This window comes from Lotus japonicus, chromosome 2, assembly GCF_012489685.1.
Source record: "Lotus japonicus ecotype B-129 chromosome 2, LjGifu_v1.2".
NCBI lineage: Eukaryota > Viridiplantae > Streptophyta > Magnoliopsida > Fabales > Fabaceae > Lotus > Lotus japonicus.
Genome location: NC_080042.1, coordinates 81,118,978 through 81,141,958, shown reverse-complemented (window position 1 = coordinate 81,141,958; position 22,981 = coordinate 81,118,978). Strand labels below are relative to the sequence as shown.

The 22,981-nt window shown below is 39.1% G+C and overlaps 4 protein-coding genes across 6 annotated transcripts; 2 read left to right on the top strand and 2 right to left on the bottom strand.

The window, feature by feature from the left end:
* Positions 1-451: 451 nt before the first annotated feature.
* Positions 452-8,780, top strand: LOC130740163 (syntaxin-22-like). Of its 2 annotated transcripts, XM_057592676.1 has the most exons (8): positions 452-843; positions 966-1,059; positions 1,446-1,573; positions 6,965-7,039; positions 7,513-7,670; positions 7,779-7,879; positions 8,347-8,444; positions 8,543-8,780. In XM_057592676.1, the coding sequence occupies exons 1-7, from the start codon at positions 653-655 to the stop codon at positions 8,410-8,412; spliced, it is 813 nt and encodes a 270-aa protein (XP_057448659.1). In that variant the 5' UTR covers positions 452-652; the 3' UTR covers positions 8,413-8,444; positions 8,543-8,780. The 2 variants fall into 2 exon arrangements, with proteins under 2 accessions (XP_057448659.1, XP_057448658.1); XM_057592675.1 differs by having other exon boundaries at positions 8,347-8,780.
* A 1,013-nt stretch (positions 8,781-9,793) lies between these two features.
* On the top strand, positions 9,794-13,117 carry LOC130740162 (protein SAMBA). Its single transcript, XM_057592674.1, has 3 exons — positions 9,794-10,050; positions 10,434-10,550; positions 12,621-13,117. The coding sequence occupies exons 1-3, from the start codon at positions 9,900-9,902 to the stop codon at positions 12,680-12,682; spliced, it is 330 nt and encodes a 109-aa protein (XP_057448657.1). The 5' UTR covers positions 9,794-9,899; the 3' UTR covers positions 12,683-13,117.
* A 1,130-nt stretch (positions 13,118-14,247) lies between these two features.
* On the bottom strand, positions 14,248-15,797 carry LOC130735764 (mitogen-activated protein kinase kinase 10). Its single transcript, XM_057587661.1, has one exon. It carries the CDS (start codon positions 15,546-15,548, stop codon positions 14,541-14,543), a length of 1,008 nt encoding a protein of 335 aa, XP_057443644.1. The 5' UTR covers positions 15,549-15,797; the 3' UTR covers positions 14,248-14,540.
* A 1,355-nt stretch (positions 15,798-17,152) lies between these two features.
* Positions 17,153-21,326, bottom strand: LOC130740161 (heat shock factor protein HSF8). 2 transcript variants are annotated; one of them, XM_057592672.1, is made up of 3 exons: positions 20,891-21,326; positions 17,833-19,102; positions 17,153-17,563 (listed from the first exon to the last, which is right to left on the bottom strand). In XM_057592672.1, exons 1-2 carry the CDS (start codon positions 21,143-21,145, stop codon positions 17,873-17,875), a joined length of 1,485 nt encoding a protein of 494 aa, XP_057448655.1. In that variant the 5' UTR covers positions 21,146-21,326; the 3' UTR covers positions 17,153-17,563; positions 17,833-17,872. The 2 variants fall into 2 exon arrangements, with proteins under 2 accessions (XP_057448655.1, XP_057448654.1); XM_057592671.1 differs by having other exon boundaries at positions 17,153-19,102.
* Between the last annotated feature and the right edge of the window lie 1,655 nt (positions 21,327-22,981).

Sequence of the window (22,981 nt, the reverse complement as noted above, 5' to 3'; positions counted from 1 at the left end):
GAGGAAATTAAAATTGTGCGAGAAATAATACTGACCATCAGATTTCAGTAAAAGAATAATTAAAGGTTCAAATTTTTCACAAGACTATATATGTGAGATTAACACATGATGAATGATGAGATTCAAATATCTAAAATACCATAGCCATAAAAACTTCAAGAATGAGAGAATTTGCCATAAAAATTCCTAAGTTATACATTTAATTCAACCATTTTTTTAAAACATAATTCAACCATTATTAAAAAGACAACGGGTAATAAACACAAAATGTGGCTTGATAGTTGCTCACATGGTCCCTTAACCTTAAACTAACAGTTTGATCCTCGTACCCAATAAAGAGAGGTGATCCATGTTATTTTTTTTTTTGAGTCCTTATCCATGAAAATTAAATAATTTAAATTTAAATTAAATTGTTGAATTAAATACACCGGCGTATTTCAACAAGTACTCCAACATTTCTTCGTGATCGTCGTACAAGCAAAGATACATCGACGCTTCTAATCTAATAAACCCTCTCTAAATCGTATCAACATCACCAACTTTCTCTCATAATCTCCGCCATCTCATCCTCCGATACCTCTCTATTTCACCGATTTCCGAGCAGTTCCCCGGTTCAAGAACACCACTCTCTTTCTCAACAATCTCTCCCTGAATGAGCTTTCAGGACATCGAGGCCGGCAGGCCTCTCGCTTCCCGCCGCAACCTCATCAACGGCAACCAACAAGACCCCACGCAGGCGGTTGCCGCCGGCGTATTTCAGATCAACACCGCCGTCTCAACGTTCCAGAGGCTCGTTTACACCCTCGGAACCCCCAAAGACACCCCCGAGCTTCGCAATAAACTGTGAGTTTTACTCACTCTAACACCATCCATCGCTGTCAATGTCATCATCGTTAATTCATGTGGCAGTGTGGTTTGAATTGATAGCGCTTGAATTGAGCTTCTTGCTGTCTCTGAACTCGCAGGCACAAGACGAGGCTTCACATTGGACAATTGGTGAAGGATACATCGGCAAAACTTAAGCAAGCTAGTGAGATTGATCATCATGCTGGTGTTAATGTGAGTTCGGGGCTTTCATTTGTGTTCCGCTTCAATTGCATGTGGAAATTAGTTTGTTTTTTTAACTGCCAAATGTTAGTCGTTATTAATGTTAATAAATTAGTCCTCCTCCTCAGGGTTCGAACCTGGACACTTCATCTCACCCAACCCTTATGTCCCTAATTTTTACCCCTTGAGCTATCCTTCGAGGACGTGGAAATTAGTTTGTTGGTCTCATATACTTGTTATGATCGATTTCTGTTGTGCTTCAACTTATTTGAAATTTATGTAATTTACAGAATTTATTGCTTTGTTATATAGGAATGTCTGGCTCTAAATAGTTTTGGATTCATTTTGGGTGATGTGATCTTGAATTGATTTCTTTGATGTCTTTATTTTATTTGCAGGTAACCAAGAAGATAGCAGATCAAAAACTTGCCAAAGATTTTGAGGCAGTGTTGAAAGAATTTCAGAAGGCACAGCGACTTGCAGCTGAGAGGGAAACAGCTTACACTCCATTTGTTCCACCATCCAGGTGAGGTGACTGGTCAACTGTTATTGACTTTAAGATAGTGGTGTGTGTGTGACACACACATAGAGAAATAGACTTGTATGGATGCAACTTTATGGAGTGAACAGATTCTGAATAATGAATAATAGGTTTCTGTTGGTTAGTGGCTACCAGGGTGTTGTTGTTACTTGGTTGTACTAATTTTTGATTACCTATGCATGCATATATATTCAATGTGTTAGAGATAAATAGGCATAATATCCTACGGGATATTTCTTTATTTAATTATTGATTTACTTTGTAATATGCCTCAGAATATTCTTAGCATATTCTGTCATTTTATTATTATAAATAATATTGTCTACCTCACACACAATTTGTGGTGAGAGTATCCAATCTTACATGGTATCAGGTTTAGGTTGAAACCCTAGCCTCCAAGCCTCTGCTGCCACCTTCTCTTTTTTTTTCTATTCTAGGTACTGCCGCAGCTACCTTGTCTTCCGTGCAGTTGCCTCTCTTTCTCTTTGCAGTCGTTGACGTCACTTGCACATGTCTCTGTGCTGCCTCGCGCCCCGCGCCGCCTCACTTTCCGTGCGCTGCCATTTTTTGTCCCGTAGCTGCTTGGGTGGTCCACACGCGTCAAAGCTGCCTCCTTTTCTTGTTGACCACGCAGCTCTTGCTTTTCCGTGCGCCGTTCCATCCACTTGCAGCTGCCACGCGCCAGACCCTGTCAGCCCTCTGTCTCCCGCCGCCAGACAGCCTTCACTAGCCGTCAGACATCGTGTTTTGTGCGGTGTCTTCCACGTGACCCACACGGTGTCCTCTCTCCTCCGTTTCTTGACGTTTTCCGCGCCGTCAGACAGGATTCTGTCCTCCCAGGCCTCGTGCTTCGTGTCGCAGCCTTGTGCACGTGTGCTTTTGGTTCATATTTTTCTTGACAACTTGCTTTTCTCCCATGGCTTCCGATGCTACTCCTCCGACTTTTTCCATGAACACTTTGGTACATATGCTTACGGTGAAACTTAAACCAGATAATTTTCTTCTCTGGCGTAAACAGGTTACTGCTCTTCTCCAGAATCAGAACTTGTATGATATTGTTGACCCTACCGTCGATCCTCCGCCAGAATTTACTCAACAGACATTTGCACAAACTGTTGCTCAACCACACCGTACTGGTGCTCCTTCTCCAAATCCTCTTTATGCTGAGTGGCAGACTCGCGATCGTAATGTCAACAGTCTGCTTCTTTCCTCTCTCACTGAGGAAGCCTTATCTGAGACTCTCAGCGCCACCACTGCTCGTGATGTTTGGGTTGCTTTACACTCTGCTTATGCCTCACGCAGCAAGGCCCGTGAGCTACGTCTCCGTGATGAACTTCAACTTATGCGTCGTGGCTCTCTATCAGTTTCCGAGTACGGGCGGAAATTTCGCACTATCTGTGATCAGCTGGCTGCTATTGGTGCACCTGTGCCTAATGATGATAAAGTTCACTGGTTCCTTCGTGGTCTTGGCCCCTCATATGCAAATTTTTCCACGGGTCAGCTTGATCAGGTACCCCTACCTTTATTTACTGACATTCTTTGTAAGGTCGAGAGCCATGCTATTTTTCAGGCTTCTCTTGAAGAATCAGTAACTCCTCCGCCAGCTGCCTTCCATGCGAGCAATCAGCCCCGCTCTTCTGGTACTCAGTCTTCCACTATTGGCAACCGTGGAAATTTTGGTGGCGGTTCTCGTGGTGGAAATCGTGGAAACTCTAATGGTGGATCTCGCCAGCGTCGCAATAATGGTGGCTCTGGTCGTCGTGGCTCTTACACTCCTCGCTGTCAAATTTGTCGTGAGCAGGGTCACTATGCTGATAAGTGTCCGGTTCGTTGGGATCGTTCTTCTGAGTCTGCCAATTTGGCCCAATCCTTTGTTGCGGGTTGTTCGTTGGATAACTCCAACCATTCTGATTGGTATATGGATACAGGTGCCACCTCTCATATGACTCCTTCTCTATCTCAGCTGACGGACTCTCAGGACTATTCTGGTAATGACCGTGTCCTTGTGGGTAATGGGGCTGGTTTACATATTACTCATACTGGTTCTCGTTCTGTTTCACATTCTGTTCCTTTATCTAATGTTTTGGTTGTGCCTCAGTTAACTAAAAATCTTGTTTCTGTTAGCAAATTGACTCGTGACCATCATGCTAAAGCCATTTTTCTGGATGATTCGTTTGTGATTCAGAACCGAAAGACCGGCGCCGTTCTGGGAAAGGGCAGATGTGATCAAGGACTTTATGTGCTGAATCAGGACTCGCAGGCGTTGCTTACTACCAGTTCTCCATTACCCCGTGCCTCCTTTGAATTGTGGCACTCCAGATTAGGACATGTTCATTTTGATATTATCAGACAATTGCATAAACATGGTTGTTTAGATGTTTCCTCTATTTTGCCTAAGCCCATCTGTTGCACTTCTTGTCAGATGGCTAAGAGTAAACGATTAGTATTTTATGATAATAATAAGCGAGCTTCTGCAGTTTTGGACCTTATTCATTGTGACTTGTGGGGATCGTCTCCCGTTGCTTCAGTTGATGGTTTTTCTTACTTTGTTATATTTGTTGATGACTTCTCCCGTTTTACTTGGTTTTATCCTTTGAAGCGTAAATCCGATTTTTATGATGTGCTTCTTCGCTTCAAAGTGTTTGTGGAAAATCAGTTCTCTCGGTCGATTAAAGTTTTTCAAAGTGACAACGGCACTAAATTCACAAATAACAAAGTACAAACTTTATTTACTTCTTCTGGCGTGCTTCATCGTTTTTCATGCCCTCACACTCAGGCTCAGAATGGTCGGGTTGAACGGAAACACAGACATGTTCTTGAACTTGGTCTTGCTATGTTGTATCACTCGCATGTACCTACTGTCTATTGGGTTGATGCCTCCAGTTCTGCAGTATACATTATTAATCGTGTCCCCTCTAAGGTGTTATCTGATCAGATTCCTTTTCAGCTCCTATTTCAGGTTGCACCTGCGTATGCTAATTTCCAGCCTTTTGGATGTCGGGTGTTTCCGTGCTTGCGTCCCTACATGAAAAATAAATTTAGTCCTCGGAGCACTCCTTGTATATTTCTGGGATACAGCAGCAGCCACAAGGGATTTAAGTGCTTCGATCCGACGACTTCTCGCACTTATGTGTCCCGTCATGCTCAATTTGATGAATTTTGCTTCCCTTTTGCAGGTTCAAACTCTTCTCCCCATGACTTGGTGCTTTCTACATTTTATGAACCGGTTGCGGGATCCTCTCCATCTTCACACCCTGTTATTCCTGTTGTTCTGGAGAGTTCCTCCCCGACTGGTCCTCTGCCCTGTTCGTCTTGTGCTGACCCAGATGTTCTGCCGGTTCCTTCTGATGATGCACCACCTTCGCCGGTCCTTCAGGATGATGCTCCGCCTTCGCCAGCTCCTCCTTCCCCAGCACAGCCGGCCACTCCTCCTCCCGTGACTCAGGCTCCGCCTACTTCACCGCCGGCTACTCCTCCTGCTGCGGCTCAGATTCCTCTTGCTCCTGTTGCTGCTCGCCCGCAGACTCGCTCTCAGAATGGTATTTTTAAGCCGAATCCGCGTTATGCCTTGGTTCATGCTTAGCCTACTGGTCTTCTTACTGCTTTGCATACTGTTACTGAGCCTAAGGGATTCAAATCTGCTATGAAGCAACCTCAGTGGTTGGCAGCCATGGAGGATGAACTTTCTGCCCTTCATAAAAATTGTACTTGGACTTTGGTTCCTCGTCCTTCCACTACCAATGTTGTTGGAAGTAAATGGGTTTTTCGCACTAAATTCCATAGTGATGGCACTGTTGAGCGCTTAAAAGCGCGTTTGGTGGCTCAGGGTTTCACTCAGATTCCCGGGTTTGATTACTCTCTTACTTTCAGTCCTGTTATCAAAGCTACTACTGTACGCCTTATTTTATCTCTTGCTGTGCTTCATAATTGGCCGCTTCATCAGTTGGATGTCAAAAATGCTTTTCTTCATGGTCGTCTCACTGAAACTGTTTATATGGAGCAGCCTCCTGGATTTATTGATCCTCGTTTCCCGAGTCATGTGTGTCGGTTGAACAAGGCCCTCTACGGCCTCAAACAGGCGCCTCGTGCTTGGTTTCAGCGCTTGAGCTCTTTTCTCCTGCGTTATGGTTTTTCGTGTAGTCGGGCTGATCCATCCTTGTTCTTTTTCTACAAAGGACATATTACTCTTTATCTTCTTGTGTATGTGGATGACATCATCCTTACCGGTAGTGATTCTTCTCTTCTGACTCAATTTATTGCTCGCCTTCATGCTGAGTTCGCTATTAAATATCTGGGTAAGCTTGGCTACTTCCTTGGTCTTGAGATCACTTACACCGCTGATGGCTTGTTCTTGGGACAAGCCAAATATGCGCATGATTTGCTTTCTCGTGCTATGATGCTTGAGGCCAGTCATGTTTCTACGCCCTTGGCTGCTGGTTCTCATCTTGTCGGTTCTGGTGAGGCTTACTCAGATCCTACGCATTATCGCTCTCTGGTTGGGGCTTTGCAGTACTTGACTATTACTCGCCCTGACTTGTCATATGCTGTTAACACCGTTAGTCAGTTTCTTCAGGCTCCGACTGTGGATCATTTCCAGGCTGTCAAACGAATTCTTCGTTATGTCTGTGGCACGCAACATTTTGGTCTTACGTTTCGTCGTACCTCTCCCCCCGCTGTCTTTGGTTATAGTGATGCTGATTGGGCTCGCTGCACGGACACTCGTCGCTCTACTTACGGCTATGCTATTTTTCTTGGTGATAATCTCTTGTCTTGGAGTGCCAAGAAACAACCTATTGTTGCTCGCTCTAGTTGTGAATCTGAGTACCGAGCTATGGCTAATACTGCTTCTGAGCTGGTTTGGTTGCTTAATCTTCTTCATGAGCTTCGTGTTCGGTTATCCGCGACTCCTCTTCTTCTTAGTGACAACCAGAGTGCTTTGTTTATGGCTCAGAATCCTGTTGCTCATAAGCATGCCAAACACATTGACTTGGATTGTCACTTCATTCGTGAGCTGGTTTCCTCTGGTCGCTTAGCTGTTCGTCATGTGCCCACTTCTCTCCAGCTTGCTGATATCTTCACTAAGGCGTTGCCTCGACCATTGTTTGACCTTTTTAGATCCAAGCTTCGAGTTGGTCTTAATCCAACGCTAAGCTTGACGGGGGGTGTTAGAGATAAATAGGCATAATATCCTACGGGATATTTCTTTATTTAATTATTGATTTACTTTGTAATATGCCTCAGAATATTCTTAGCATATTCTGTCATTTTATTATTATAAATAATATTGTCTACCTCACACACAATTTGTGGTGAGAGTATCCAATCTTACACAATGCTTAATTTCTAACGGTGTGGGCTTTTCTTTCTGGCTTGCAGTGGTACAGCCAGCGAAGTAGGCATAAGTTCTGATAAGAGTCCGGAACAGCGTGCCCTTCTTGTTGAATCCAGAAGGTGATGTCTCGTATCTTGTTGATAGGGATTGGGGAATGAAGTGATATGCATGTTCACTTTTTTTTAGGTTTTTCTATGTAATTTTAGATTGAAAATTAGAGTTTCACATTTGCAAATTAATGAAGGTAGAATATAACTGATGTCAAAACATTTCCTTTCTCCTTTTTTTTTACGCGCTGTGATAGATTGGCAACATGATAAATGGCAAGATCCATGCATCATTAAATTTTGATGAAAAACTTAACATCAATTTAGTTTTAGAAGGTTGCTTCTCTAATTGGACCCATTGCATTATTCAACTGTACCTGGATTATGCAAAGCAATTGATGGCATAACCAATGGCAGGATTCTTCCATGTGTAATAAAATTTTATAAAAAAATGAACATGCTCTTGTACTATCACCAGGCTAGTTAATAAATTTGACAATTTGCATAATTGTAGTTCCTTAGCTCTTGCTTTGTTCATGCCACAGACAGGAGGTAGTGTTCTTGGATAATGAGATTTCGTTCAACGAGAGTATCATTGAGGAAAGAGAGCAAGGAATTCAAGAAATCCAACAGCAAATTGGTGAAGTAAATGAGATTTTCATAGATCTTGCGAGGCTTGTTCATGAGCAAGGAGCAACGATTAGTAACTTTTTCTCTCCTTTTTGCTTTTGCTATTTTAGCACCCTTGTATCAACTTTTAGACTGGTGTATCCGTGTATGGTATTTGATGTCATGAATTTCTATTTCGTAGATGATATTGGGTCCAACATCGAGCATTCCCATGAAGCAACTGAACAAGCAAAATCTCAGCTAGCCAAAGCTTCAAATACTCAAAGATCAAATTCTTCTTTGGTATATATAAGTTTTCTTACTAATGATTGGATTGTTGGTTCTAAGTCTCAACTTCCTCCCTTTGTATAAATTTAGATGTGGGAGTTCTTTAGCAGATATAGATTCTACGGGCGTAATGTATTGAAGCCTTCGTTACATATTGAATTGGACTTACATAAGACTACAGAGTACATGGTTCATAAATTCTGAAATGACATGCCCTGTCTAATATATGTGGGCGTTGCTTTCATCCAGTTTATTTTTCAGTTTGTATAGTGCATACCATTTTGTTTTCTGTTGAGGAAGGGATTTGTTTTTTGGGGCAGCTGTGCGAGGTGGTGGTTTACCTCAACATTATAATTATCGGAGTTGATGTAGATTATTAATCATCTTGATCTTTGACCACACCTTTTACTTTTTTCCTTTGAAAGCTTCATGTACTTTTCTTTGTTAATCTCTAATAATCTTGTTTTTCCCTCTCTATGCAGGCATGTTTGCTTTTGGTAATATTTGGAATCGTGCTTCTCATCATCATCATCGTTGTTGCTGCTTAGTCGGAGCTCAATTCCACTGTGAACCAAATGCAGTATGTACTATGTACTGAGCTGCTGATAGTCTCCCTTGCAAATGATTTCACTAAATGATGATTTACTAGAGCTCATGATTGACTATGGTTTGTCTCAGCTGGTTCCAGACTTTCAGTACAGCATGGGGTGGGAATTCACTTAGTGATCGTGATTTTGTTGTGGGGTCTCTATGTTGGTGTATCTTCTTATATCCTTAATAAATCATCATATCAAATTCTTTCTTTACCTGTAAATGCTAAATACGACTCGAAGAGTGGTATTGCTGACTCTTCTCAGCTATACGTCTTTGAGAATTTGTTAAAGGAAAATTAAATGTGCACCACTTTAACCAACCATACCTTGGTTGAATTTACTTTTGAAACACATTTACTTTTATGGTGTTGAACCTAGAATATGGTGGTGCATGGTGCAGTAGGAGAAACTGGTGCACCATGTGTTTTAAAATGTTAAAGTTTCTATTTTCTAATTCACAAATTTTATTAAAAAAGGGGAAATACTTTTTATTACAACCAATTCTGAGACAAAAGAGAAGAAACATGATGCATCAGTGACTTTTCATGGTGTAAAATCTCAAGTTTGCATATAAGAAAGACATTATTAATTCATGTATTCCTAATCCAAAATCTCTTAACAAATAGCACAACCGATAAATAACGGAACGGACAACATTAAAATAATGATTAGATTGTAATTTACGAAAATAATATTCCTCTCTCATCACTCTTTCTTTAACAGCACAACACATCTCTTATGTAGCTAACACCCACGTCTCTATTATCCTAATCCAAAAAATAGGGAACCCAAACAAACATTCACTTCAAATGACCGTAAACCCTAAAACCCTACCTACCTAGCCGACCATAAGACCCTAGCATATCAAAAAAACAAAAAAGTAGCCGCCTCCCGCTTGAGAGGAGGTTTCATTTCGTTTAGGGGCTGCTCTCTACCTTTTTAGGAGGTTTTTCTCTCTTTTTTCAATGAGAGATCCCTATCATTTTGGAATTTTTTTTATGTCTTTCATTTTCATTTTCTTTTCCTTCTTCTTCTCCACTGTTTTTCGCTTCCATGCTTGTTAAAGAAAAATAACTTCAAGCGAGAAGTCTATCTTTAGTGAAGTGCGATAGCACAACTACAACGACACCATATGGTTTTTTCCTTCCATTTTGCTTGTAAACTTTCTAATCTTCAAGTGATTTGGAACAGGCAAATATGGATTATATTGATATAATTGTTTTTGAATAACCTTAATTTGCAACTACTACCTGCCTTGAGTTAATACTTTTTTTTTGGGTTAAAGGCTTGAGTTTAAAATTTGAAGCCCATTAAAAGAGCCTAACGGATATCGAAACATGTTCTTAAGTCTTTTGTCGTGTTAGATTCGGAGTTCGATTCCACACTTACACTGAGCTCCAGCTCCAGCTTCCGAACGAGAAAAAGCGATTCTGAGGAGAACGATGAATAGTTCATCACCGGCTCATTCATCGATATCCACCACGGCGGTTGTGAGCGGCGGCGGTGCAAGTAACGCGGCTGTTTCCTTTGACGACCTCCATTTCCCGTTTGATCCCATTTCAACGCAAGAGCGAAAGGACGAGGTTATGCTAGGTTCATCTTTTCACACTCCATCATCACCCCTTTGCTTTTATCCGTTATTCCTGAGTTTTTTCTCAAATTATTGTTAACAGCTAATTGATTTTACTGTTCAATGGAAATTAATTGTTTCTTGATGTTAGTTTAGGGTTTCTCAGGTTTGAATATTATGTAGCTTTAAATTGGTTTAATTGCGTATGGTTCATCTCAGGCAGAACTTTTTTTTTATCTTGTCTTGTATGTTGAATTCACTATATATTATAAGGGCCAAGTTGAATCTTTGGTTTAAGTAGAGCAGTGTTGGCATTTTTCTGTGTGGTTATGGAACCTTATTATAATGGACTCATTTGCCTAGTCTTCCTGTACTTAAACATATTCGGATTTCCTATTTTTTGCAGTGTTAAAATCGGATATCATGGCTGCACTTGACAAGGAGGTTAAATCCTTGGATGAAGATAACTGGAAGTTTGAAGGACCTCGTTCTCGTATTAACCTTACATCACGTCGAGGCGGAGGTTAGTTTATCAATCACTTAATGACCTTATTAGAGTATCTTAGATTTCTTTGCAATTTTTTTGGATAATTTAGAGCATTACTGCGATACATATTGGTTTCCAGTAATTAAAACTTTATACCCTAAATCGTAGATGATTCTTACCTTATGTTAATTGATACTATCTACTTCAGTGGATACTTATAGTCATAATAACTTCATGGTGTTGAAGCTAGCTGAATGAAATTATTCTAAATGTGACTGAAAAATAGATGTATATATCCGCTCTGATGTGCATTTTTCATGACATGCATGCAGTTATGCCTTCAGCATGATAATCAAAATACATAAATATTCTATGAATCTGAATCCGAAACTTGTCATCTCTGGTATTTTTCATATCTTTTAATGATCTTTTAAGTAAAATTTTGGAATGTTAATTAAATCCAACCCAGGCATATCATGGTAAAAACATAGTGAAGCACTGGTACTTGAGAAGAGGCAAAGTACCCGTACAGGGTACGTACTCATTGCGGGTACGCGCTGGGTACGTTTCGGCTACGTACCCTAATGTGATTTCAAACAAACAAAAAATTGTGTACTTCTCGGGTACTCACCGGGTACTCTTTGGGGTACTTTTATCATCAAAACTACATAGTTTCATCATAGCCCCAAATGCTAGGTTTGGATATACCCATTCGCACATCCAAGCCTAAAAAATCAGCTCCTCTCTGCTGGGGCTCTGCTGTCAGTGCACACGATCTAACTCGCCGTCGCTCATCATGCTGTCCTCCGCGCATAGGACTGTCGACCTCGCGGCATGTCTTGGCTCCGACTCTGGTCTTTCTCTTTTGTTCTTTGCTCTGGCTCTGCTAGTTCCCTATTTATTTTCTTTTTGTAATTTGTGCTCTTTATCTATCTTTTATATAATTTAATTACATTTATATAAAATTTATATTTTATCGTGTTTTGTGTGTGTGTGTGTGTGTGTATACAAACACACACACTATCGTACCCGTACCCAGGGTTTTTTTTTTAAAATAAAAATTGCGTACCCAGTACCGTACCGTACCCGTACCTGTGCATCAACATACAAATACATCCATATATTCTTTGAACAACTCTATCATTATCTACCATTCTCAGCTATATTCCTTGAACAACACTACCATTTCAGCCTGTTCTGGATTAGCTATCATTTTCAGTTCTTTCTTGTCTTCCTCTGTTCCCTTGTTCGGATTATTAAACCATTTTTCTGTGTCCTCAACCTTCTCTTTTGATTGAGTATCGTACACATTACGAATCATAGGGGATCAATTGATGAATCTACATTTTTTTGACCCTGAATAAACTACTCTCCACTAAGTCACCATATTGATGGTCCCACTTGACACCTTAGGCCTCCTTGAGTAGGCTTGCAATGTTTCAGGGTTAGGATGCTTGGGTTTCGGCAGCAGTGGCCCATATGTTGTTGCTTGCTTATTTCTCCACTTTCAATTTAAAAAACATAGGAATAACTCAACTCAGTGCCTTTAACTCAGCCAATATATGTTATATGATATAATGATGAATTCTAATAAACAATCGTGCTCTTGGTACACGGTTGAAATCTGGTTTTGTCAAGCCACAAGATCTTTGGGCATTACTTTTCTGGTCAAAGAAAGTAACAAACGATTAAGGATGATTGGCTTTACTGTTATATTAAGTTAAAACACATCTATTTTTGTCAGAATTCTATCTGATAAATACATTCTGGTGTGGTTTGCTTGTATATGATGACATTTTCATTGCCCTGCCCTGCACCCCCCCCCCCCCCCCCCCTCTCCCCTATTTTTGTCAGGATTCTAAATGATAAATACATCCTGGTGTGGTTTGCACGTTTATGATAACATTTTCATTGCCCTTCCCTACCACCCCCCTCCCTTTCCTATTTGCTGATCTTTCTGACATATATGCCTACTGATGTGGAGTTTTGTATAGCTCATTTTATGGTCCTGACATCTTGGTTAATCTTGTTGAGCATTGTTTTCCTTTTCCTCTCCCCTTCTCCATATTGGCCTTGGAAACCTGAGACACTTGAACTTTCCTGCAGGTGGTCCTCTCCCTTGGCAAACAGAGATTTCAAAGAATTGGAATCTGCCTCCACCAAAATAGTTGGAACTCTCACCTCAAAGAACTGTACCTCTGTTCAATTATCAAGTGATTATGGTTGTGATCTACACATAAGTACTGTTATGCTGCATTTCATTCCCCCTGGTAGAAAGCCCAGCAGTTATACTACAACTTCTGGTGATATGTAGTTCTGGAGGAGCTTTGAGGAATTGTTGATTGCAAACATAGGTTCCTTCCAGGCATGATTTTCAGTCACAGTTTCCCTATGTCTTTCTAGTCTGGGTAGAGAAGTAGGTGTGCTTTAATGTATGCAATCTCATTGCTTTAGTTTTGACTCTTTTGAGGGATCAATGGTTAATTGCGGATGATTGTTTCAAATGTAAGGTATTTAAATGCAGGGAGAATCATTGTTGTATTGGAGTAACAATTAATGGCTAGTGTTAAATGAAAGTTATTGACAGGTAGCTAGTTGCATTACTTAACTATTTACCATTGACCATTTCCTACAGGTTCAACAATATTTCCATATTTTTCTATATTTCCATATTTTTCTATTTCTGTTTGTCTCTTCCTTCCTCCCTCCCTCTCCCCCAGGGATGGCAACGGGTAGGATCGGGCACGGGTTTTACAATTACCAAACCCAGAACCCAAACCCAAACCCAAACACAAACCCTTATGGGCGATAAAATGAAATCCATGCCCAAATCCATTGGGTTTCGGATTTACCCGAAACTCAAACCCAAACTCATTAGTTACGTAGCAACTCAATCCAGAAGTTACTTTCATATAAAAAAAAGTGAAATTCATATAAAGAAAAAAAAAACAAATACTATTCATCATCCTCATCCATCACTAAAGTGAGACAACAATAGTTTAAAGTTTACTTTCTCAAACATACAAAAGTACAATTAATCATCAAACACTAAGAACAAAGTTTATAAATATATATATGTACGAGGGTTTTTTTGTAATTTTATGTTTCGGATATCTTTGGGTTCGGGTTTGGGCGGGTATGAGCACGGATTTAACTAATACCAAATCCAAACCCATAAATGGCTACAGTAACGGGCAAAACCCAAACCCAAATCCAGTCAACTCGGATTTTGCCCTTCAAATCGGATCGGGTTCGGGCGGGTACCCATGGTTTAGGGCAAAATTGCCATCCCTACCCCTCTCTCTATATATATATATATATATATATATATTGAAGAGAAGTAAATGTGTACTCCAACCAATTCAAAGGAGTTATGTATTCACATTCTTACGTTATCACAAGTTTTCTTCATTTTGTCACATCTCTTGAGACCTGAGGTTTCATGTTTGATTTAGTTTTTATATTAAATCAAATCAGTATTTTATCTTCTTTAATTAATTATTTAATTGGATAAGTGTTTTACTTTCTTTAATTTCTTTGTTGATGCTAAGATATCTTCAATTATCATTTGATATGATGAGGTATTTGTAAGCTAATATTCAGCTAATCTACTAATATTTGAGATTTTTAACATAGGAAGTTTTACATATCTGCCTTTTTTATGTTTACTTTTTTTACTATCTTTAAATAATTATTATCAATTAATTTGATATTCTGTTTTTATTTATTTATAAAATTTTACCTATTTATAATTATTTGAATAATGCGAATAAGGATTTGTATAAAAATTTGAGTGTAAATAATCATTTTGGACTTTTGGTACTCGAACGATTCACGGTTTGCCATTGGTTTTTTGATAATGAAAATCAGCAAAAACTTTCATAAACTTTGGTCATCCTATATGACATTATTGATGTAAATTGCAAAAAATTCTTTCATGATGGTTTGAAACAATAAAAGCTACCAAGTTAAAAACCTCAGAACAAAATTGGGAAACTAAAACACTAGAGAAAAATCCAGTGAACTTCAGCCACAAAGAACACAATCTTCCAACCCTCTACTAGAACAGCAACAGTTTCTGTTCACAAAAGGGTGGTGAAGAAGCTCCAACACAGTTGCTCTCTTCCTCCAATCCTTCTCAAGACACCTCTTCACAAAACTTTGAAACTCCGGGGACGCCTCCTCCGGCATCTCCAACTTCTCACCAAAGCAAATTGCACACACCAAAGTTACCAAATCTGGTTTTTGCCCTGGATCAATGAAGGGGAAATGGCCTAAAAAGCATTCCAACATCACCACTCCCAAAGACCACACATCTCCTGCAAACTCATCAACATTTTCACCACCCCATCTCGAAAGATCGAATCTCTCAGGGCTCATGTATGCATATGTGCCATCATTGGAGTCAGCTTCCTCTTCCACTACATGACTCACTCCAAAATCTGCAATTTTCACCTCCCCTTTATCATTCACAAGCAAGTTTGAAGGTTTAATATCTCTATGCACAATTTTCATGCCATGTAAGTACTTAAGCCCTTCCAAGACACGGTTAGCCATGACAGAGATCACCTCCTCTGGCAATCTGTGATGTTCTCTCAAGACATCATCCAGTGACCCTCGTTCCATGTATTCCATGACAAAGCTGAGATCACCACCTCCATTGTTATCAGATTCACTGCAAGCACCATTGTCAAAAACTGCATGACACTTCACTATATATGGGGAATCCACTCGTTTGAGAATCTCAGCCTCGAGTGTCTTGAAGCGTCTCACTTTCAATGCATAGAAGGAATGGTTTTCCTTGTGATGGACTTTGTAGACAGTTCCACCATAGCCATGGCCAAGTACTGCTACTTTCTCAAGGTCTGAAATGTTTCTGATGTATGAACAAGAGTTTATTAAATGAGAGGATGGTGATGAAAACAATGGTGGTGTGTGAGTTTGGTATGGGAAATCAGAGGGTGGAATCTTAGGTTTTGGCAAGGAAAGTGTTAGAGCTTGCTTGTGTCTCCTCTCTCTAATAACCAATGTCATTTACCTTGCACAGAACACACTCTCACACACTCTCTCAGCCTGAAGAAAATGCATATAAAGGAGTGAAATGGAAAATGTTTCATTAGAGAAAGACACGTGCTTGATTATGATTCTTGGTTTATGAGAGTGGTGACAAGTGTTTTGTGATGAATCCGAAATGTATGGACAGGTGAGATTTTGGTGGAAATTTAACAACTAATAGGTGGTTGTCATGATATATAGTAGTTTGTTCTAAGATTTTAATTTTGTTTTTGCTGACATGTGTTATTATGGTTATTTATTATTATTCAATTCAGTTACTTCCTAAATTTTAGCTAAAACCTCAAATTTCATGGTTCTTATAAAACAAGTGTTTATTATGGTTAGGATGAAGCAGGATCATCTGAGCTACAACTAAAATAATGAAAGCAAGTACTTTCAAAAAAACTATAATAAGTAACAGTGGATGGATAAACCTACAATAAGGCTATGTTTGACATATTTAGCTGATAAGCTAGCTGAAAGCTGAAAAGCTAGTTGAAAGCTTATAAGCTAGCTGATAGTTGAAAGCTGAAAAGCTACGTGATTGAAACAAAAGTGTTTGGTAAAACTAGCTGTTAAACAAGCTGAAATTGTAAAATGACGTAAAAGGATATACTTGTATAATTATTTTTATATTTTACATTACTTTATTTTCACGTTAATAGCTATATGATATTAATATTAAAATTATTATCACTTTAAATATTTTTATTAACTCAAGTTATTTATCATCTTAAAAATATAATATTTTTAGTACTTATGATGCGCAGCGATGTGGCGGGAACTGCATACGTAAGTGTGAGGGGAAAATATGTTTAGTGTTTTTATAAATATATAAGGGTAATGGTGAAATTTTAATAAAATAATAAGGATAAAAATGAGAATAAATTTAATAAGTTATAAGCTTTAAGCTACTGAAATAAGCTCATTCATCAAACACTTTTGAAGAGTTTTTAAGCTAGTCAAATAAGCTTTAAGCTAGTCAAATAAGCTATAAACTAGCTGAAATGACATGTCAAACATAGCCTTAGTGTTAAGCATGCAAAGAAGTGACAGAACTGAAATGAAAGTGCTTGTAGTTTAGATTTTTCGGATTACAGATCGAAATTGAAAGCAAAATCATATAGCAATGTGGTTTTAACTTCAACTGAATTGAGCACCTTTTGTTGTTGTGTATCGGCCATCTAGAAGTGTGGTTCAAATATATAGTGAGCGATAATGGAGTATTGTGATAAAAACTAGAAGCTTACCGATCGCTTGTTCTAACTTTTAGCCGCAAAAGTCATATTTCCGTTTGGTTATAAATATAAAAAAGTGCTTTATAGTCGGGACATATCTCAAGAACCATAAGTCGCTTATGGATGTGCTTACAAATCGTCCACCACAACTATACAAACACAAGCCCTCACATTGACAACGAGAATCAAACAATCAAACACACAAACTTCTAAGAGAAAGTGCTCTGCCATTGTCAACTAAACCAACATGTGTTAGTGTCGTATGGAATTGCTAATTCCACTAATTCAATTTTCACTCACGAACGACAGAGTAAAATAAAATTTAATTTTCACTCACAAACGACAAAATAAAATAAAATGTCGTACCGTCATATATTTGAATAATTTATGATAACTCAGAAAGAACATTTCCATTCTGTAGTTTGAGTTGATCAAATGGTATAACGATAAAGAAACAAGTTAGTTCCATTCCATAACAAATGACATTCAATTCAATTCCCTTGCATGTCATATTTTTCCATCAATTGAAACATAAGAGGAACAAAACACCCTGCAGCTTAACATTGTAATCACATTGCCTCCATCCTTGTTCATGAAGTAAATCTTCCAAACAAGAACCAACGTGCATTTCTCAGACACCTTGAGCAATCATACACAAGTCTTCTCTTTTTCCTATTTCCCCCTCACCAAGGAAACATGAAGATCGAGGGGGAAAGTGCAAGATCATATTCACATGTATCAACTTTCACAGATTTCCTATAACATTGGAAGCACTGATCAGGGAAACGACAAACACTTCACAAGGATGTCATGACAAGGCCCTAAGTTCATAACTTGTTCTCAACATGAAGTCCAAGCAAATGTCAATGCAATTGCACAAAAAAGAAAAGTAGATTTACGTCTCGAATGCACAAACTATGCCCAAGAAAGACCAAATGAGAAGCTTCCGCTTTATCAGTGAGCAAGTGAGGGTAACTATATTATAGACATCACTTGTGTATTGATTGGGTCAGGGATTAAATTACCTTGGGTAATATGAAACATTAATAAAAATTTCATAGCCTATCAAACTCTTTCTGTATCAGAAGAAAGAAGACCCATCTGCTCTGTAAGTTGATCCATATGTTTTTTGTCCCATCCATTTTCGGTTGGCTGCATCTTATTCCCTTGGGATACTTCAGCAACATCCGTCTCGATACCCTCTGGAATTGGCGATCGCAAAAGATCATCCCAAAGAGAAGAATTGCCTAATAAGTCATCAATGTCTCCATCAGGTGAAATACCTTCAAAATCAAAGGGAAATTCATCAACTCCCAGTGAAGTAGGATCCATATATCCCTCATCTTTCTCAGGAGCCGTGTAATTTTCTTCAGGAATATCAAGAATACTTCCTGGCACTATCTCTGTTGGTATTGACGATATATCAGGCATGATCACATCTGCTTGAGAAACAGGCATTGTAGGCGCCTCATGTGCTCTGTTCTTTATAACTTTTTCGGAAACAGCAGCTTGTGGTACAGATACAATTACAGGTTTCTCAGCGGAGGGAATATGTGCTTGAGTCCCTGTAGAATCTGGAATGTGAGAAGGCTGCACTGAAGCTGGAGGAACCTCTTGAAGAGTTGCTCCAGAAGTCCAGCTTGAAGAGCTGCTACTGTCCATTGCACCGGATGATGAGTCATCACCAATCAAGTAATTGTTGGGGTTCTTATTAAAAGATTCTACACGAGAAGTATCCCATTTCATAATCTGCTTTAGCATTGCTTTTGCAGCTTCATTAATCAGAGGTTGATATTTAACAATTTGTCCATCAGGTGCAGCAGCACGCTCTGTTTCAGCATTGCCGTCCGGCTTGAGCCGGCGCTTTTTGCTGACTTCAGATATGCGCCTATTGCTCTCATTTTGCTGTACAAACTGAGCAAAGAAGCCAGGGCTCTGGACAGCTTTGGCCAGGAATGACATCATTTGCTGTTGTCGTTGCTCCATTCCCTGAAGGCGTTGAACCATTGTTTGCAGCTGGCTATCAGTGGTCTGTTGCTGCTGTCTCAACCTCACAAGCTCTTGCATGAGCACATTCTTGTCTCTTTTAAGCCTCTCAACCTCTTCCTCAAGCCCAAACTTCCCAACTTCTACACATGCCCCTACTGATGAACTCTGTCCATGTGGTTGTTGAGCCTGTTGAGTCTGGCCATGGGCAGGTTTACGTCGAGTTATACTCCTGAGCAAGTGCTTTTGACCCCTCAAAAAGCCTTCATTTGCAAATTCCCATCGATCAGGATCAACCTTCCTGAAACCCTGCTTGATGATGATTGTTGATGATATTAGAAAAGAAAACATAAACCATAAAATAGATATTACAAAAGCAAGCACACAGCATTTGAGTTGTTATAAAGAGCATTAAGAAAACTCCAATAATGGTCATTTGCATGTGCTCCAAAAGAGCAACTGGAACCAACCTTGCACTGAACGCTGTAATATTACACACGCAATTTCCAAGCCAAGTTTAATGAGAGGAGAAAATCTAAGATGCAGGTGTTTTACAAAACAGCCAAAGGATATACACCAGCTTTACAATCAAAGTAAGTACTGATTATTTACCCAGGTAGACATGTGAACCTAAAAAGCCCATGTCCACAAAATGGGCCTCAGGACAAACTCAGTTCAGTTGCATAACATACTATTTATTGTTAACTTAAATTAAGGTTCATATAATCATATATCAATAAGCTAAGCTTTTCAAGTATTTTGCCAGAAGTTGAATCCAAGACAAAGTTTATTAGCCACAAACAAAAACTAAAATACTTATGTTAAACTGATCTGCCAAAATGGATGTAAACGGAAAAAAAAAAAAAAGTGCATTCCAACCCCATGAGGGTAAAGCAAATCAGAAGAAGAATCATGCTGACATGTAGCTAGCTTTGGTTCACAAGGAAGAGAACAAAATTTATTGCAGAGTTTATGTCTTAGTGTTTTGATATAATTAACTGATGTTAATTCAGCAAGAGGCTATGTGAAGATTCCGATTATCCTCTAATTATAAGATGAATACTAGCTTAAGAGGTGGAACACAGCAGCCCTATACTACATAGAACATGCAACCCATGCAACTAAGGCAACAGATCAATTACTCAACATAGTTGCAAAGTTTATACATCCTAAATGAAGTCAATTATCAAGCAATATCATTGTTTACAAGCTCTAATCCTTATGTCACTTGAAAATGTACATAATATTCATTGCATTGATAGCAGTACTACTTTAAAAGTTTCAGCATCATTCATATATTGAATTAAGTTTCTGACTTCTAAGCACAAGACATCAACACATTATGATTATGTATAAAATAACAGTGACCAGGTGTATAATGTCATGACAGATTCAGAGCAAATATCCTTTCCTAGACCCCCAAATCCTCTTCACACCAATTTGAAATCTGCCTTACTTCAGTTAGGTTTATACTTTATATAACACACACATTTGTCATTTGATATATAATGCATCAATAAACCATAATCAAGTAACCAATGAACCTGAGCACTGCTTTCTTGGTCAATTTTCCCTCTTCTGCTCCATCTAGTTGCTGACACAATGCAGGAGGGACAAATATCAAATTTAAATTTCATATGTTATCCATTCTTTTGCTACAATAAAACAAAACAACAAATCCCACCCTTGCTCTTTCAGTTTAATTGAAACCTCAAGCAAAATTTCCTACTTCTTTGGTCCAGGACACTAGAAACACAAAACCCCAAAGCCAAAAAACAAAAAACCTTCCCACTCACTCCACTCCTCTGTATATCACAACAAAACAAGTAGTCAAAAACATCAAATCTTGCAAGCAACCCAGTTGCAGAAAGAGATTCAAACCCACATCCACAGCATAATCAAGACTAATCATGAATCAAACTTAAACACAAATTCTAAGACAAAGATTAAGCAGTTTCAAAGGATTATTACTGCACATCAACAACACAGTGTAACACTACCAATCAAATGAAAAATGCAAAGTCTTGAGTAATCAAATCAGCACACAACATCAATGAAGAAAATGCAAAGCAAAAGAAGAAGAAGAAGAAAACACACATATGTATTCAACTGCCTGACGAAGCTGGAGAAGTTGTTGTGCTTGAAGTACTTAGGCAAGAGGTCCCTTGCAAATTCCGGTGGATCCCAAACCACGAAGCTGTTGTTGGTTGCGCTCCAAGACACTATCGAGTTCGTTGCAGGGTCATCCACCATGTCATACGTCTTGCTCAGAAACGGTGGCGGCGCAGTCGAGTTTGACATCGGCGTCGGCACCGGCAACGGGGCTGAACCGCCGCCTCCATCTCCGTCCATGTCGGTAAATTGAAGTTTAAGCAAAAACGAAGAGGAATTAATCAGGAATCACTGTGCGAAAAACGTAAACCCTAATTGTAGGATTTCGAATTTTGATAATCGATTTGGATTTTGAAGAGGGAAAGAGGGATGGGCATTGGAAGAGAAGAGAAGAGAAGAGAAGGGAAGGGATGGGGCGACACGAGAAAAGAGAAAAGAGAAATTGGAATTTAAGGGTTCATGGCCTGTGGGTTAGAGTTGGAAATTACTAATTTACCTTCTTTGGGAAAAAGGCATGTGATGTTTTCCATTGAGTTCTGGGGGTATTTTGGTCACTTGGAAAATAATTTTGCGACACAATTGTGTGCAGATTTCATTTACACTTTTCATGCCAATAATTGATATTAAACACTATTAGCTTCTAAAATATAGTAATTTAATCTTAGTTAGCCAATAACCAATGCTCACATTGTATCATTAGTCATTTCATTTGACTATGGTGGACTAAGTTTATTGTGTATTCGGATTGGGCTCCCAAACTTCAAAGATTGTTTAATCTATTTTAACTTAATTTTGTGTAGATAATAAATGAAAAATAAAATAAAATAAAATTAATGGTGAGATGATGAAACTTGACACTCTCAAGTTTTTTTACACATGAGAGGATCCAAACCCTGTTTGTGGGGATGACAATTTCTATTTGCGTATGAGGATCCCTCTTGGGATTGCCCCATTTTAGGCTCCAATTTTGGAGAAATTTTTTCTCGCGGGGATACGGACGAGGAAAAATATCCCCCCAGGTAGAGATCAGTCTTTCTGCCCCTATAAGGGACTCGTGAAGAGATAAGGAACATGGATGAGGGAAAAGAACACCCCGCTCTGGGGATAAGGGATGGAGATGGGGACAAATGAGGGAAGTGGGGAAGAGGAGCAATGAAGCGCTCCTCGCCCCAGTGCCATCCTTTTTTTTTTTGTAGGTAAATGTTAGTGGTTAGTTGTTGTTAGTAAGTTAGAAATTCCCTTCAAAGTTCCCTTCCAGGATTCAAACCCTGGACCTTCCCCTCTCCACCCTTATGTACCATAGCTCTTACCACTTGAGCTAACCTTCGGGGACGCCCCAGTGCCATCCTTATTATATGGAACTTGTAAAAAAGAGTGTTTGTTAGATAATGACAAAATGAACGTAGATAAAACCACCGTAAACCAAAGTATTTTATTGGGCGTAATTAACTTTTTAAGCCTTAAAACTATATTGGGCCAGATATTTTCTATGGAGTCTAATTGTGGTTTTCCATTATCGCTATCATATTTCTTTTTTATCGGCCAAAATCCATATCATGTTTCCTATAGGGAGTCCTAGTAGTGCATCCCTACCCCAATTGTATGCCGCTTCATCTTGCTTAGATTGATTTTGTGGCCTCCCCCTTAAAGGAGGTTTATCTCCTACACTGGGAGAGCTCTCTACCCACTATGTGGGTTGAGTTTCGCTATCCTCCACCTCCTCCATGAAATAAACAAAGTTACACAAGAATAGTGGTGGAGCTTGAAAGAAATGTTTGAGGGAGCCCAACAAAGAATTTCTACTAATAATTTATTTTCATTTTTGATATATCGAAAAAGGACAAACAAACAAAACAAAAACTACACGATGCCAAACATATTCTGCAACAGGATGACTTCCAGCTCCAGTGGAGGGGATTTTACCAACACAAGACCTTGGGTAATATCATGACAAGCCCGTTTAGCAAGCCAGTCAGCAGTGGCATTACCTTTTTCTTAAAATTTACTATAGCTTTTCTTATTAACAGAAAATAGGAAAATTCAAAGGATTTAAGGGTCATTTTAAATTGTAAATTC

Bases quoted from the DNA above. Each gene is read 5' to 3' on its own strand.
- LOC130740163 (XM_057592676.1), top strand. From the start codon at position 653: ATGAGCTTTCAGGACATCGAGGCCGGCAGGCCTCTCGCTTCCCGCCGC. The intron at 844-965 runs GTGAGTTTTACT...CTGAACTCGCAG, and splicing joins CCCGAGCTTCGCAATAAACT to GCACAAGACGAGGCTTCACA. The intron at 7,040-7,512 runs GTGATGTCTCGT...TTCATGCCACAG, and splicing joins CTTCTTGTTGAATCCAGAAG to ACAGGAGGTAGTGTTCTTGG.
- LOC130740162 (XM_057592674.1), top strand. From the start codon at position 9,900: ATGAATAGTTCATCACCGGCTCATTCATCGATATCCACCACGGCGGTT. The intron at 10,051-10,433 runs GTTCATCTTTTC...TATTTTTTGCAG, and splicing joins AAAGGACGAGGTTATGCTAG to TGTTAAAATCGGATATCATG. The intron at 10,551-12,620 runs GTTAGTTTATCA...ACTTTCCTGCAG, and splicing joins TACATCACGTCGAGGCGGAG to GTGGTCCTCTCCCTTGGCAA.
- LOC130735764 (XM_057587661.1), bottom strand. From the start codon at position 15,548: ATGACATTGGTTATTAGAGAGAGGAGACACAAGCAAGCTCTAACACTT.
- LOC130740161 (XM_057592671.1), bottom strand. From the start codon at position 21,145: ATGGACGGAGATGGAGGCGGCGGTTCAGCCCCGTTGCCGGTGCCGACG. The intron at 19,103-20,890 runs GTGTGTTTTCTT...ATCATCAAGCAG, and splicing joins TCAGGCAGTTGAATACATAT to GGTTTCAGGAAGGTTGATCC.